The sequence below is a fragment of the Rhinatrema bivittatum genome, chromosome 7, assembly GCF_901001135.1.
Source record: "Rhinatrema bivittatum chromosome 7, aRhiBiv1.1, whole genome shotgun sequence".
Lineage (NCBI taxonomy): Eukaryota > Metazoa > Chordata > Amphibia > Gymnophiona > Rhinatrematidae > Rhinatrema > Rhinatrema bivittatum.
In genome coordinates this window covers 89561842-89575427 of record NC_042621.1, presented here as the reverse complement: position 1 = coordinate 89575427, position 13586 = coordinate 89561842, and the positions used below count along the sequence as shown (strand labels likewise).

The 13586-nt window shown below is 44.1% G+C and overlaps 1 protein-coding gene across 7 annotated transcripts in view; it reads right to left on the bottom strand.

Moving 5' to 3' along the window:
- The window catches only part of PRMT7 (protein arginine methyltransferase 7), a 323317-nt gene that overhangs the window by 285451 nt on the left and 24280 nt on the right, over positions 1-13586 (bottom strand). For all 7 annotated transcript variants that reach the window (XR_003857729.1, XM_029608658.1, XM_029608659.1 and 4 more), the window contains one exon: positions 9633-9741. Coding sequence is in view for 6 of the 7 variants with exons in the window: in XM_029608658.1 (XP_029464518.1) it covers positions 9633-9741 (109 nt within the window). In the remaining variant the exon portion in view is untranslated. The remainder of the gene's footprint in view (positions 1-9632; positions 9742-13586) is intronic.

Genomic DNA, 13586 nt, shown 5'->3' with positions numbered 1-13586 from the left:
TAAAGACAGCTTTAGCAATCAGCCCCTGTAACAATCAGAAAAGCATACATATCTGTTCCTCCACGTTTGCTGCACAGAGTTGTTAGCGAGCCACACACATTGCCTCTCAGAGGTTGAGGAAACTGGACCACCAGATGTCCACCTCAAGGAAATCTGGAGCAAGCTATCAGAAGAGTCACCAACCCCTTGCTCGTCCACTTTGAACCAGGGAGAATGGCTCCACCAGAACCCTACAACTCCCCAGGAGGATTCAAAAATCTTCTTTAAACTCTCTATCCTTTTTTTTGCCCTCTCCAAACTGCAGGTCTGCACCATCACCATTCTGCTGAAGACAGAGAAATATTGAGGGACTGCAGGTGGCACACTAGTTTGTCAGTGAACTTTTCTCTGTCTCCATCTGCTGTCAGGGATTCAAAACCCAGGTGTCTGGACTGATCTGGGTACGAACAGGAACATTTGCTATTCAATGATTACTCTGCCAAAGTATCAGCGAACCAGGCAGCCTTGAATCTGATTTGCAAGAGCTTATATGCAAGGGAATTACATTTTCTGTCTTGTTCCCTGCAAAGCTCAAATTCTTTCAGTCATGAAGGGGGGGAGGGGGATGTCTACCTTCATCACTGCTAAAGATCAAATTGACAGATTTATGTCCACACTTAAAAACTGATGAAATTACATAGTATCCTTGGATTTTGCTGCACTCTCTCTTCCCCAAATTGACTGTATTGGGTGGACTTGCCAAGGACACCAACTGTCACTGATTCTGTGGATATATGCTGCAGTGTCTTGTTTTTGACTGCCAACTTTCACTTGAGCAGGCAAGGGACTGATTATGTTTTTTTCTAAATATTCTATTTCTTTTTTTTCATTGATTTTTTCCCACTTTTGGCTGGCGCTAAAAGATGACTGTGTGTGCTCGGGTGTGTGGCTCTGGATAATATGCTCCCCCTCTATATTTTGTGTAAAGAAAGGTACTTGTGTTGTATGCTTTTTACCCTGCATATATATTTATAGGTGCTAGGTTCGCTTACAAAAGCATCTTTTGTTTTCAGTTATAGTTGGCTATTCTTCTTCAACTGTGCTTCAATTTTTATTATTGACTATTTTTTGTGATGGGACTTTAAGTTGGCCAGCAATTATGGCTAATTTTGTTTTTTGGAGACACCACAATTTTCCTCCTTCCTTTTAAATTATTGCGGTTACCCCGGGCACTTACGTGATTTTTTTCTTCTTCGCCCTTCTTTGCCCTCAGTTTGGACTCAGTTTGGGTCTGCTAGAATGGTACTTCAGAAATCTATTGCTACTTCTACTGTTTTACCTCGTATTCAAGTTATTGAAAACGAACTGCACTCGCATTCTAAGAAAACGGAAGATATGGAAAATCAAATTTCAACTATACAGAAAGTTCAAAAGACTAAGTCTGATACACTTCAGTTGAGGAGATTGGAACATACTGAAAATTGTCTTCGGTATTTGAACTTTCCTCAAACTAATCTCATTTCAGCTATAGATATGTTTAAAAAATATTCTTTTCACTAATAAGCCTGATACTTCATTTTCAATGCAGCATAGCTCTCTGCTTCAATGGCAGAGAAGAAAGTTTTACACTTCACACATATCCAGCATAGCTCTCTGCTTCAACGGCAGGGGAACAAGACTGATACTTCACTTTCAATGCATAGCCAGCATGGCGCTCTGCTTCAACAGCAGGGGAGAATGAAGAAACGTAGATCTATATTCAGGCAACAACCAACAAGGACTGAATTACATAGTCTGGATAAACAGATAAGCATGGATGTAGCTTGCTTATCGTGGTGGTTAATACCCCTAACTAATTAAGCTATTTCACTTAGATGCAGTTCCAACACTGCTCTCTACATTAATGGCGGGGGTAGAAGGGAAATAGAATAAAAAAGGTTATTAAGAGCCAAGAGTAACAGATAAGTATGAGAGAGAAAAAAAAAGTGCGAAAGCTTGCTGGGCAGACTGGATGGGCTGTTTGGTCTTCTTCTGCCGTCATTTCTATGTTTCTATATGTTTGTGTTTCTCAAAATACCTTTGGAAGATACACAAACTATCTCTAAAATAAACATGTTAAAATCTATGGATACTAATATATCCTCTCAACCTCAAGATATGGATCCCAATCCGACTCAACCTTTGGAATCATCTATTGAAGTACCTATTTCTCAACGTGGGACTTTATTTATTTCTTTGGTTTTTTCTCATGACTGAGATTTTGTTCTCAGAGCCTTTTTCTGTAATAGACTTTCCACTTTCTACGGCCAACGGGTCTGGATCTACCCTGACATCATAGGCTCTACTCAAGAATGTCGTAAATAGTTCCTAAGTTTGCAAACTGAACCTGTGGCACTTGGAGCGAAGTTTATTCTCAGATACCGATGCAAATGTGGAATCCTTCATTCAGGATCCAGCTTTGTTTATTTTGATCCTGATCATTTGCGTGTTTACCTTGATGCGCATACTTAAGCCATATCTTTTTTTCCAGTTTATTAATCGTCCGGCCTTATATATTACTTAGCATGTTCCTCTTTTCTTTTGTAACACATTGCATATAGATTGATATCTCGCTCCTTATGTCCTTTCTTGTGTCTCCCTATTTCTTATTATTTTTATGTGGGACTGAGTCTACTTTTTGTGATGGTGGGCTTTCTCTCATGTAATTTTCTAACAAGTGTATTCTTGTTTGCACATATAAAATTTCAATTAAAAAAAAGTTTAAAAAAAAAAAAAATCTAAGCGTGAGTACTCATGCTCCTAATTTGAATCATTTAAACATGGAGATGTCTCTTACACATGTTTGCTTTTATGCATGCAAATCATCAAATTTTGTAACATGTGCATGTGAAAGAAGTTACTAGTTTTACCATTTAAGTCCACCAGTTTGCTCAGTTTATCTCTATGTCATCAAGACCCTCCTGGTTCTTCAGCCTGAACTCCCCCTATTTTACCCTAATCCCTCGCCCAGTCAGTACTGTCTATAAAGAATTGTATACCAAATAATTAGCAGGTATAAATATATGCAGGTAACATACCTATGCACCTTGCTTTGCCAGGTTATAAAATAGAAACTTTTATATACCCCTTTTTAATATGAGCAAATCCACAAAATCAAGATGCAGATAGTAGTCCACTAGTGAGGGGGAGGCTATCTAGTCTTTTGCACTGACTTCAACATGTACGATTATCTCTCAGTTGGCAAGAGGTATGTGTGCACTAGATGCAAAGAGCTCCAAGCCCACAGAGAACAAGTCCAATCTCTGGAGGAGCTAAGGGAGACAGAGAAGTATATAGAGGATACTTTCAGGGTCATAGTAATGCAGTTCCACTTACAAGCTAATAGTCCCTGTGCTGCCTTAGAGGAGAAAGGTCATCTCGAAGGAGAGCATCACTTTGATGAGGCAGGAAGGATTCCTGTAGCTAGGATTTGCTCTCAATGTGATGAACCTTCCTCTCGCACCAAGGATATGCCTCCAGGGGCACGTGCCCAGGACAGAAAAGTTGAGACGACTGTTGTAGTTGGTGATTCGATTATTAGGAACTTACAAGGTCATTCATCAAAATGCGTTATGGTGTTAACGTACGCGATAATACGATTATCGTACGGCGCAAATGCAAATTTTTCGAAGGGGCGGGATTAATTAAAATGAGGGCAATATTGCACCATGCAATAGCATAACGCATGCTATCTCATGATTTTAACACTGGAATTAAATATACTTTTTTTCCTGGCATTAAGCTATGTGATATGGCCAAAACAACCGTAACACAATTTGCGTTAGAATTTGGCCATTTATTTGGGATGGGGCGGGGGAGAGAGACAGACAGACTCTGAGGAGGCCTTCACTGTATTCAACTATTTATATGCCTATAGGAGGGCCAGCTAATAGCTCAAGATGAAGTGTTGGTGGTGGTTTAGGGCCCAGTTTTCCATTCAGAGTGAGATGTACGAACTACACGGTACACCTCAGTGAAGATTTGATGCCATTTGGAGTGAGAAAAGTCTCAGAAAGAAGAGATTTCTACTATGTTCTCTCACCCTAGCTTGATAGTACCAGAGTCCATCAAGCAGGACCACCAATAGGTTTAATTGGTACCCCTGGCGGAAGATGGATAAAACTCACTGGTCAGAGGTTACACTGTGCCACCTATTCGCAAAGAACCACAGCCTGCCCCCGACCAGAGGGTCCATCATCCCAGATATGGGCAACTGACTTATGCTCCCTATAGCCCAGTTAAAACCCCATCCCCGGAGTTGACTGAGGAGCTGGCTGGGGCTTGGGAGCTCTCTGCTGCCTGGATCGGCCATGGGAGCACTGATGGTGTGTACGGGACTGAGGAGGTAGAGGAAAGTACTTCCTCTGGCGCAAGAAGGACTTCCTGGGCCCTTGCCTAGACAGCTTCCTGGATGAGGAGGACAGTTCCGGAGTACTGGTGGAGAGTTGTTGGAGGGTTTCATGAAGGTCCCGGAGTCGGGCCACAGCATCCTTCACTCTGTCTCCGAAGAGACTCTCTCCAGTGTGGGGCACCTCAGTAAGTCATTCCTGCACTTCTGGTCTGAGATCCAAAGCCCACAGCCATGCCAGCCTGCGGGCGCCAATTCCCGCTGCAGAGACTCTCTATGCCATTTTGAAATCATCATAAGTTGCACAGACCTTGTGTATTCCACACTCCAAACCCTTGTGCATCAGTGACATAAGGGTGTCTTGCTGCTGAGACAGCTGCTCAGCGTCCTCCTGCACCTGCTTCCTGTTGTCCTGCGAGTATTGGCTCATGTAGAGTTGGAAGGCAGCGAAGCAGGCAATAAGCATGGTGCCGCCTTATAACACCATCTTCCCAAGAGCATCCAACGCTCTGTGGTCTTTCCAGGGGGGTGCCAAGGAGTGGGTCTGAGAGCGCTAGGCCCTCTTGAGGGCAGATTCAACCACCATCGATTAGTGGGGCAGCTATCGCTTATCGAATCCGGCAGCCTTCTGGACAAGGTAAACCAGTCCGCCTTCCTATTCACGGGAGGCAATATGAGGGGGTTTTCAACATCCTCAGCAACTCCGTAAAGATCTCGTGTACCGAGGCTGCCGCAATCTCCTTAGGAGGCTACACTGAAGAACCTCAAGAATTTTACACCTGGCATCTTCTTCAGTCAAAATTTGGAACAGAACGGCCTCCGCCATCAACCTGACAAAACCCGCAAAAGGTCAAGTCCTCAGGTGGGGAACTCCTTGGATCCTCTGGAGGAGAAGGGTCTGATGGGAAACCATCCAATCATCCTCCCAGGGATCGTAGAGACCCTCATCCTCACTGTATACCACAGGAGATGGGGCCCTAGGTGCTCAGCTGACGTCCAGAGGTGCAAGTACCAACAGAACTGGACAGGGACTGCTGGCCTCGGCAGAGCTTCCTCCTCAGAGGAACTGGCGATGACCACCGTATCGGTAGGGGGAGGCCTCAAGTGCCTGGCCGAGCACCGGTGCCATCCCAGGAACAGACACCAGTTGGGGCGGTAAGGTTCCGAAGAGCACACTAACCTTCTCCAGAAGCAGTAAGAGCATGGGTGGCATTGGCTCCGGTACCATCCGTGCCGCGGGCCCAAGCCTTGTAGTGCCCACTCCACCGCTAGCTGGACTCAACACATCAGCTCCTCCTCAAACGCTGCCAATGCCAACAACAACTGGGAGGAAGAAGGGGTGGCCAGATCTTCCTCGGACCCGCGAAGGTAATCAGCAACTGGCATCAGGACCGGTGGACTCCGTCGCAGACCCTGGGCATGGATGAAGGTTTGGCATTTCTCACCATGTAGTCGCTTTGGGGGCATTGCGGTAAAAGCTAATGCATCCCCATGTCTGGCATCGTGCAGTGACCATTACCAGTGCCAATGATTCTTAGTCTTCCCACAATGCTTGGCCCAGTCTTTCCACATTACAGAGGTTGAGGACAATGAACCTGACGTCCTCGGCCCGGAGGAGATTGACAATGGTTGGTCTCCAGCACCCCTATCTACCGGCAACCTCGACGGAACCGATAGTGACGTGGTGTCCATCAGTGCGGCTCAGAGGTCCTCAAATGCTGATGGCTCAGACTTCTTCAACCCGAAGAGACTGTCCATCTTGTCGAGTTGAAGTCATGTCCCTTCAGGGTCCTCTGGGTGCACAAGCGGCAACCCCTGTCGTCATGCGATGCACCCAGGCAGAGGATGCAAACCTCATTTGGATTGGTGATTAACACTGCCCTCAGGCACTGGGTACATCAGCAGAAGCCAGACGTGGCCATGACGGGGCGAAACAAATGGAAAAATACAGAACAATGACTGCGGGTGTCAATGGAATACGGGCACTGAGGCACTGCCACCATGGAGGGGAACCGACCGCAAAAGGAAACTTACCCAAACGCCGAAAACCCTGACCGGGGGACACTATGGGAAGGTACCAAGAGGGACCCAGCAACGGAATTTCAATGGGAGACAGCGAAAAACCACAAAATAAATCTTCCACAAGGCAAAAAGCCAAAGTTTTAAAGCTCAATCCAACCGCAATGCTGACAACTCTGCAGAAAAAGAGAGACTGAAGAGGGACCCCATGTGGACACGTAGTATAGGGCATTGCTAGGCATGCTCAGTGTACCTAGTCAAAGTTTCTTGAAACGTTGACATAAGTTTTCCGCATCGGGCTCCATCTGATGAAATCACCAATGTGTAAGGACTATCATCCTGCTTGGCCTCTGAGAGAGATTTAAACATGTATATCCTAGAGCAGCGCTTCTCAGCCGGTGTGTCGCGACACACCAATTTGTCACCAAGCACCAGCTGGTGTGTCGTGGCTCCCGGTGTCCCACAGCCCCTTATATTTCCCTTTACCTTTTTCCTGCCCCCGCGGGCCAATGGGAAACCTCCTCCCTTCTTCCTGCCCCCACGGGCCAATGGGAAACCACCTCCGTTCTTCCTGCCAGTGGGAGGAGGAAGCCTCTGATTGGCCGGTGGGGCAGGAAGAAGGGGGGCATCTCATAGCCCAGGGGTGGGGTGATTTGAGGGGGCTGGGAGGAGTGGCAGTGTCCAGGCCCGTGGCGGTGAAGAAGCCCGACCCTGTGGCTGCCACGGGCTGGAAGAGCTGAAATTAAACACAGCGGCGAGCCACAAAGAAAAGAGGCCAGCCGTGCCAGGAACCACGATAGAGTAGGGATTCCCCAAAGCGGCAGTGAGTCGCAAGCACGAAGAGGCCGGTTGCTCTGGGGATTCTCCCCCACCCCCCTCCCCGATGCAACAGTGAGCGCGGCAGAACCACGTTTAAAATAAAAGTGGCACTCAGCCATGCTGATTACAGATGGGGCAATTGGAGCTCCCAGCGGCCGTAAAAGCAGGCAGATGGGGGGCCGCAGGAGCCTAGGAATATCCCAACAACTAGAAGAAAGGCTTGAGTGTTGTGGCATATTTTTATAAAATAATTGTTTGCTGCTTCAGTGCAGCTGATAAGGCAGCGGGCAGCACTGGGAAATCTGCCACTGTGAAATTAAAGGGGAACACAGCATTAGGGCTCTAAGCAAAGTGTGCGTGAGAGACAGAGACTGGGCAGGGAAGTGACTGGGGTGAGTGTGGGAGACAGAGACTGGGCAGGGAGGTGACTGGGGTGAGTGTGAGAGATAGAGACTGGGCAGGGAGGTGAGCGGGGTGAGTGTGAGAGATAGACACTGGGCAGGGAGGTGACTACAGTGTGTGTGAGAGACTGGTCGTAGGGTTTAATTGGTGTGTGGGTGTGACTTGTGGGCCCTAAAGAAGAGGACCGTAAGGACAGAGCTTCAGCAGCTGCTGCTGCTCCTGGTGAGTTCTTTCAAGGGAAAGGAGTAGGAGAGTTGCTGGAGAGGGTAAGTAAAGGTGGCATTTTTTAAGTTTATTTTTCTTGATTGACTGCCATTTTAATTGAGTATTATGTGATGTGTCTGCTGTTTCAAAATATTTTATTGATATTTGGACAATTTTTAATAATTTTTATGACTTTTAATTGTTTGACATTATTCTGTTCATCAGCTGTTTTGAAACATTTATTAATATAGTTTTACAGTTATTTCTGTATGGGGATTTATAGCAGCTTGGCTTGTTCTGTTTTCCAAATAGGAGGTGTATTAGTGTTTAGGACCTGATTTAATATTAGTAGTGTTGCATTTTCATAGATAGTGTTGTTATATGTTCCATAATACAGGTGTAACTTTGTGCAGATTGGTTTCTGTGCATTATTGCAGATCCTGGGACTGTGTTAGGTGCTATATTTCTCTTTCCATTTCTCCAGGTTTGCACTGCATGCAGAGTGGCTTTTTTTTTGTTTTCCATTCCAGTGTGTCTCCATAATTATAATATGTGGTCTTTCTGTACTTGGTGAAGGGTGTGTCACCAAGGTGAGGTATTTAACTAGCATGTAGGCAATTGTACCGATCTTATTTGTTGTGTTTTCTCAATAGGATATGCATTAGCGGTAAATTATTAACTTTTCATAAGGAAGGCTATTTTGCCTGGTAGTAAAGGGAGTTTGTTTTGCTTTTACTGAGATGTCATCAGAACCAGAATATCTTTTTTTTGCATGGTGAGTTCTATGGGTAATGCCCTAGTTCTGCTCTGCAGCCCGTGGATGCAGAGTGTATGTTTACATATAGCCCCGTGACGGTCACATGTTCAGTGTGTCACGCGTGTGAGAACCATCTGTCAGGTGTGTCCCGGCCAAAAAAAGGTTGAGAACCACTGTCCTAGAGGAAAGTCAAGATAGGGGAGATATGATAGAGACACTTAAATATCTCAAAGATTTTCATGCACAGGAGGCAAGCCTTTTTCAACGCAAAGGGAGCTCTACAACAAGCGACAGAGGAATAATCTTAGAAAATATTTCTTTTCAGAGAGGGCAGTGGATGTATGCAGTGACCTCCCAATGAAGGAGATGGAGACAAAAGCTCCCTTTCCTGTATTCCATGATTTTCTGACACTATGAAGAGAAAAAGGGATTGGGGAGGAGGAGGGTTAACTAAAAAGAGGAGGGAAAAGAAAAAAGAGGAATAAAGTTCTTGGAGGAGAAGTCCATTACCTGCTATTAATTAAGTTGACTTAGAGAATAGCCACTGCTATTACTAGCAACGGTAACATGGAATAGACTTAGTTTTTGGGTACTTGCCAGGTTCTTATGGCCTGGATTGGCCACTGTTGGAAACAGGATGCTGGGCTTGATGGACCCTTGCTCTGACCCAGTATGGCATGTTCTTATGTTCTTAACTAAAGAAAACATGATACCCGAAAAATCAGGCAATAGCCAGAGAGAGCTACAAAATCTTCTTACTGAACACTGATTTGCACGAAAAAAAAAAAAAGAGTAAAATAATTCCACGTTACGGAAGCAGCACAGTAACTCTTGCACATGCTCAGATTGGGCTTTTTTGGACATCTTTGCTCAGCGACCTTTTTTCCATGTCGGTGCTGTGGAATGACACTTACTTATGTGGCTGCTTTTGTTCCTGCTTGTCCACAGACAACATCCTGAAACTACAACTGGCTATGGGGTTCCCAGGACAGGTCTGAGAAGTACTGTTCTAACAAGATTTCAGTGAGGATGCATAATTTTAAATAAACGACTTTTTGTTCTCACCTGGCCCCACTCTGACCTCAGTAGAGTGTTTGTTTATGATTTTTATTTTAGCGCTAAAACCATTTTTCTCCACAATCTTCTCTGCCACATCAGCCATTGGCTTGAAGACCTAGAAATGACATCAGCAACATAATATGTCCAAGGCACGTCATACCCAGGGTGCAAATGATCAAAACTTGAAATACTGTTATAGGAAAAATAGGATGGTGGAAAGATAATGCAAGGTTACAGAGAAGAGTGAAAAGCACAGTTTGTTTGTTTTAACAAAGATAAAACTGTCTCAGAATTAGAGCAGTCCTACTTCCTCTCAAGTCTGACAATTATTTTGTAATCTATAGCTGAGAACTGTTGGGGGAAGATCGTCTTTGTGCTCTGTGCTGAATTTCTGTCATAGAGCTAAGAATGGTTCAAATTGCTAAGCCAGGAGTAGGCAACTTTTGACGCAGTTTTCAAAATATCCACAATGAACATGCATGACCTATATTTACATGCGCTGCCTCCTTTATACACAAATAACACTCATGCATATGTGGATGTTCTGAAAATCAGACCTGTTTGTGGCATTCCAGGACTTGAGTTGCCTACCCCTTGTGCTAAGCGATGGGAACCTTAAAATGTGTCTGATCCCAGATTTACAAACTAAGGGGGTCTATTTACTAAACCAAGTTAACATCCACTGTTCATGTGGATTAATTCTCACAATATTTACTAAAAGTTTACCGAACACTATAACAGGGAGTTATTCCCGTGTCCAGGGCCAAGGGGAGGCACAGAGGTCAATCAACACCATTTTGGATGAGAGTGCCAGTGGGAAAATAAAAAGGTGAAATTTAATCTTACCTGCTAATTTCCTTTCCTTGAGTCCTGTCATACAAGTCCAGACAAGTAGGTCATACTCCCCTACCAGCAGATAGAGGCAGAGAGCAACTGATTTGCTGATATCACCTACATAGTGTCCCATGCTTACCTCAGTCTGCCAGTATTTCTGTGACAAGCTCATAACATAGCTTCTCCCAACACCCTCTGCAACCAAGGGGCTTTGCAGGAAAAGAAATGCAGCAATCCACCCAAACCTTGGGAGACCAGCCAATAAAAATCCTAATAGGGCTCCTAAACTGTAAAGTATAAACTATTTACAGTGATGCATAGTAACATAGTAAATGATGGCAGATAAAGACCCACGTAGTCTAGCCAGCAAGTTGTTTAGAGTAATAACTGCCATTCCATGCAGAAATATTATACCTAAAATTGCCACGGGTTGCCCCACTCTTTCATTTCTATTGTTTAGCAACTGTGTTTAACCCATGCCTTTTTGAACTGCATTACCATCTTCACAACCTCTTACGGGAGGGCATTCCATGCATTCACCATAGTTTCCATGAAGAAATACTTCCTGATGTTGTTCCAGAGTCTTCCCCATGGAGCTTCATGTTAGGATCCCTGGTTCAAGAGCTTACTTTCTATTGGAGAAGGCTTGATTCTTGAGCATGAGCATTATTTATACCTTTTGGGTATTTAAAAATGTATTATAATCTCCCATGTTTCTTCTCTTCCAGGATATACATATTTAGAGCTTCCAGCCTCGTAAGTCTTTTGGTCCAGACCCCACATCATTTTGGTTGTCTTTCTCTGGATCGCTTCCATCCTAGTCTCTATCCTTTCTGAGATAAGGTCTCCAGAACTGCACTCCATGAAAGGCCTCACTGAAGATCTGTACAAGGCCATTTTCTCCTCCTCATTTCTCCAGATGGTTATGCTTCTCTAAGCAGCCCAGCATCCCTCTAGCCTTAGCCACTGCTTTGTCACATGGTTTCACTACCTTCAGTTCATCATATACTATCACCCCAAGGTCTCTCTCTCCCTAGTCTATGCACATCAGTCTTTCACCCCCAATCTTTTACAGCTCCTTTGATTACTACACGCCAAATGCAAGATTCAACATTTTGGCACTGAATCTTAGCTATCAAACCTTGGGCCACTCAAGTTTTATTAGATTACTTCTCATTCGCTCTACTCTTTTAGATATGTCCCTTTTGTTGCAGATCTTAGGGTCATCTGCAAAAAATAAAAAAAATCTTCTAACTCCTCTCCTATAAATCGCTCACATGACATTGTACAGGACCAGCCCCAGAACCGATCCTTGAGGTACACTGTTTATCAATGTTCTCTCTTCAGAGTAGGCTCCATTTACCATTACACATTTTCATCTGTCAACCAGTTTGCAATTCATTCAACTACTTTGGGTCCTACTTCCAGACTATGCATTTTATTCATGAGCCTCCTATGCAAGACTATGTGTAAAACCTTTGTTGAAATTCAAGTAAACCACAGCATGCTCTTCCTTGATTTAATTCTCTAATCATGGGGAAAAATATCTGATTCGTTTGGTATGACCTTCCTCTGGCAAAACCATGTTGTCTCGGATCCTGCAACCCACTGGATTGTAGATAGTGAACTATCTTTTTGTTCAGCAGAGTCTCCATTAAATTTTCAGGAAGTCTGGTGATCAACCCTATAAACAGAGAAGATGAAGAATGAGAACAGCTCAAAAGAACCAGCAGCCTGGGCTAGTCTGGCAGGACTCAAAGATAGGAAATTAGCAAGTAAGACTAAATTTCACTTTCCTTCTTTCATCAGATCAGTACAAAGAAGTGGGATGTGCCAAAATCATCTCACAGACTGGTTGGGACATGGCTATTCTTGCTCTCAAGACACCCAAACCTGAAAGTGGTGTCTTCTTACCACCATCCACCAAGGAAGGGAGAAATATCATCTGGTTGAGGTGAAATTGCAAAGCCATCTTAGGCAATAAATCATGATGTCATCTCATCAGAGAACCTTAAAAAGAGCTCCCTGCAGGAAAAAGCTTGAAACTCTGAAATCCACTTCGTGGAACATATTGCTTCCAGGTTACATATTGTTATCAGGTTATATTTTTCAGAGAAGTTCTCTTAAGGGATTCAAAAGAAATATAAGCCAAAGCTCTCAGAACCAAATTTAGATTCCATGATAGAACCACTTCCTTCATGAGACCAAACAGGCTTCATACTTTCAGGAAACATGAAACATCCAGTGACTAATCTTGCAGTTCACCTCTGCAACAGTTAATAGCTGCCATCTGCACACTGAGAAAAATAATCCCTTTTTCTAAATCTTCCTGCAAGATGGTTGAGACCATAGCCACTTATGCTGTCCATGTTGAAAATTGCCCCCTCTGCACACCAAATTTCAAAAATTCTCCACACCCTCACATAAGCTAGTGAAGATGGCTTTCTTGTAGGCCTGTAAAAGAATGAAAACCATCCCATCAAATTATTTCCTTGCTAGAAGTGCCCCATTAGTTGTGGGAGGATTATATTCTGGGCCTAGAAAACGGTAGCTTTTGTATCAGGAGTTTGACATGTCGTAAACCTTTTATGATTTGAGAGGTCAGCAGATGGGTAGAGATTGGCTTACTTACTGGTTTAGTATGATAAGCTGCTACAGAGCTGAGATGCACTAGTATGGAAGAATTGACGAGGCCTGAGTTGAAAAGGTAGTGCAAGCATTTCAGGTTTGCATGAAAATGGGTCCAAAATGTTTTGATGACACAAGCTGGAGTATTCTGCCATTTAAAAAGGTATAATTTCTTCTAGGGGAAGATTTTCTAGATGAAATCAGTATAGTCACAATCTCTGTAGGTAAACGGAAATCCTCAATTAGGGAAGCAACAAAGAGGGGCTCCTTCCTTGAGAACTCATGGTTGTAGCCATCACTCTAACTCCTAAATAAATCACTATGATTTGCACTTGAGACAACAGCTGTTGAGCTAGTTGATCCCACTGGGTACATAGACCCCACTGGAGGTGGCAGATGTGAAGACGAGCCACCAGAACCACATGGATGGCTGCTGTTATATGACCAAGGACTACCAGGAGCTGTCTAGTGAAAGGAGCATGGAAGAGAGAGAAGGTT